Source organism: Aptenodytes forsteri, unplaced genomic scaffold (assembly GCF_000699145.1).
Source record: "Aptenodytes forsteri isolate BGI_AS27 unplaced genomic scaffold, ASM69914v1 Scaffold298, whole genome shotgun sequence".
Lineage (NCBI taxonomy): Eukaryota > Metazoa > Chordata > Aves > Sphenisciformes > Spheniscidae > Aptenodytes > Aptenodytes forsteri.
The window spans coordinates 297447-299576 of record NW_008793956.1 but is presented as its reverse complement, the minus strand read 5'-3'; the positions used below and the strand labels follow the sequence as shown (position 1 = coordinate 299576).

General features: G+C 67.6%; 1 protein-coding gene across 1 annotated transcript in view; it reads left to right on the top strand.

Annotated features, from left to right (window-relative positions):
• Positions 1 to 2130, top strand: part of LOC103899707 (G protein-coupled receptor kinase 5-like) — an 11374-nt gene that overhangs the window by 5532 nt on the left and 3712 nt on the right. The window contains exons 6-13 of the mRNA XM_009280253.1: positions 2 to 71; positions 151 to 341; positions 426 to 463; positions 660 to 749; positions 844 to 1052; positions 1134 to 1271; positions 1353 to 1490; positions 1585 to 1711. Of these exons, the coding sequence (XP_009278528.1) occupies positions 2 to 71; positions 151 to 341; positions 426 to 463; positions 660 to 749; positions 844 to 1052; positions 1134 to 1271; positions 1353 to 1490; positions 1585 to 1711 (1001 nt within the window). The remainder of the gene's footprint in view (position 1; positions 72 to 150; positions 342 to 425; positions 464 to 659; positions 750 to 843; positions 1053 to 1133; positions 1272 to 1352; positions 1491 to 1584; positions 1712 to 2130) is intronic.

The following is a 2130-nucleotide window of genomic DNA, read 5'->3' as shown; positions in this document are numbered from 1 at the left end:
AGAAGCGGAAAGGGGAGGCCATGGCCCTGAATGAGAAGCAGATCCTGGAGAAGGTCAACAGCCGTTTTGTGGTGCGTGTGGTCCTCTCCTGGGGGGCCGGGGAGCGGGGGGGGGCCAGGTCCAGCGCTGATGGATGGGGTGGGCGCGTAGGTGAGCCTGGCGTACGCCTACGAGACGAAGGACGCGCTCTGCCTGGTGCTGACCATCATGAACGGGGGCGACCTCAAGTTCCACATCTACAACATGGGCAACCCCGGCTTCGAGGACGAGCGCGTGGTTTTCTATGCGGCAGAGATCTGCTGCGGGCTCCAGCACCTGCACCAGGAGGGCATCGTCTACCGGTGAGCGGGGCGTGGGCACAGGGCCAGTGGGGCGGCTGGATGGGACTGCTCCGTGCTGAGCTGTCCATCTGTCTGTCCCTGCAGGGACCTGAAGCCGGAGAACATCCTGCTGGATGATGATGGTGAGGAGGGAGCTACTGGGTCTGGCTCCACCCCTGCTCTTGGCTTTGGGGATGAGTCTTCGCGTGCCTCCTGGGGGGTCTCTGGCTGTGTTTTGGGGACAACATGCAGCGATGTGGGGTGGCCCTTCCCTGGGATGCTGCCCTCCATGCAGGGCACCTTCCCTGGGACGATGTCCTCACCCCCTCCCTGCCCCAGGCCACATCAGGATCTCCGACCTGGGGCTGGCTATCAAAATCCCCGAGGGCGAGACCATCCGCGGCCGCGTGGGCACCGTCGGCTACATGGGTGAGCGTGGGGGGCTGCACTGGCCGGGCTGGCCCGGGGGTCCCCGTGCCGCGGCGTGCCTGGCCGCTGATGGGTTTGGGGCCGTGCCTCGCAGCTCCGGAGGTGATCAACAACGAGCGCTACACCTTCAGCCCCGACTGGTGGGGTCTGGGCTGCCTGGTGTACGAGATGATTGAGGGGCAGTCGCCCTTCCGCGCCCGCAAGGAGCGGGTGAAGCGGGAGGAGGTGGAGAAGCGGGTGCAGGAGGACCAGGAGCTGTACTCGGACAAGTTCAGCGAGGATGCTCAGGCCATCTGCAAGATGGTGAGCTGGGGAGCGGCTGGTCCCCGCGGGGGTCGGCGCTGGCTCTATCCCCCCGCCGTGACCACCCGTCCCCCTCCCCAGCTCCTGGCCAAGGACCCCAAGCAGCGGCTGGGCTGCGGGGCTGACGGGGCGGCCGAGGTGAAGCGCCATCCCTTCTTCAGGGCCATCAACTTCAAGCGCCTGGAGGCCGGCGTCATGACGCCCTCCTTCGTGCCGGACGTAAGGGGCAGGGCAGGGGCAGGCACCCGCTGCGGGGGGCGAGCCCCGCTCCCCCCGCTGACAGCTCTCTGGCTCCCGCAGCCCCGGGCGGTTTATTGCAAGGATGTGCTGGACATCGAGCAGTTCTCGACGGTGAAGGGTGTCAACCTGGACCAAACCGACAACGATTTCTACGCCAAGTTCGCCACCGGCAGCGTCTCCATCCCCTGGCAGAACGAGGTACTGGGGGCATGGGGCACAGGGGGGGTCCTGCCCTGCTGCAGCGCCGCCGGGGCTGCCCATGCCTGTCCCCCCGGTGACCCAACCCCCCCAGATGATCGAGACCGAGTGCTTCAAGGACCTCAATGTGTTCGGACCCAGCGGGACCCGCTCCCCCGACCTGGACTGGAGGCAGCTACCCGAGCCCCCCAAGCGGAGCCTTCAGAGGCTCTCGACGCCATGTAAGAGATGGGGGAGGTATTTTTTGGGGGCGGGTGCCCTGGGGTCTCCCTGAGACCCCCCTGGCTCACTACCTGCCGTCTGTCTGTCTGTCCCTCGCAGCCGGCCGACTACACCATCGGCACCACCATCCACCCCCCCAACCCAGATGCTGTGAACTCGCACCCTCCTGTGGCCAACTCCACCTGCCGAGCCCCGGCACCAGCACCATCCTGACCCCTCCCACCGTCCCGGGGGAGCCACCGGGGCCGGGCAGCCCCCAGCCCACCCTGTGCCCTCTCAGGGTTATCTTGGACTGGCGCTGGGGCCGGGGTGTCCGGGGATGCTCGCGGAGGCGAGGCAGGATGCTGGCGCAGATGGATGCGGGTTGCCGGCACGGGCTGACGTGCCTGGGCAGGGGCTGATGGAGGGGCACTGGGGC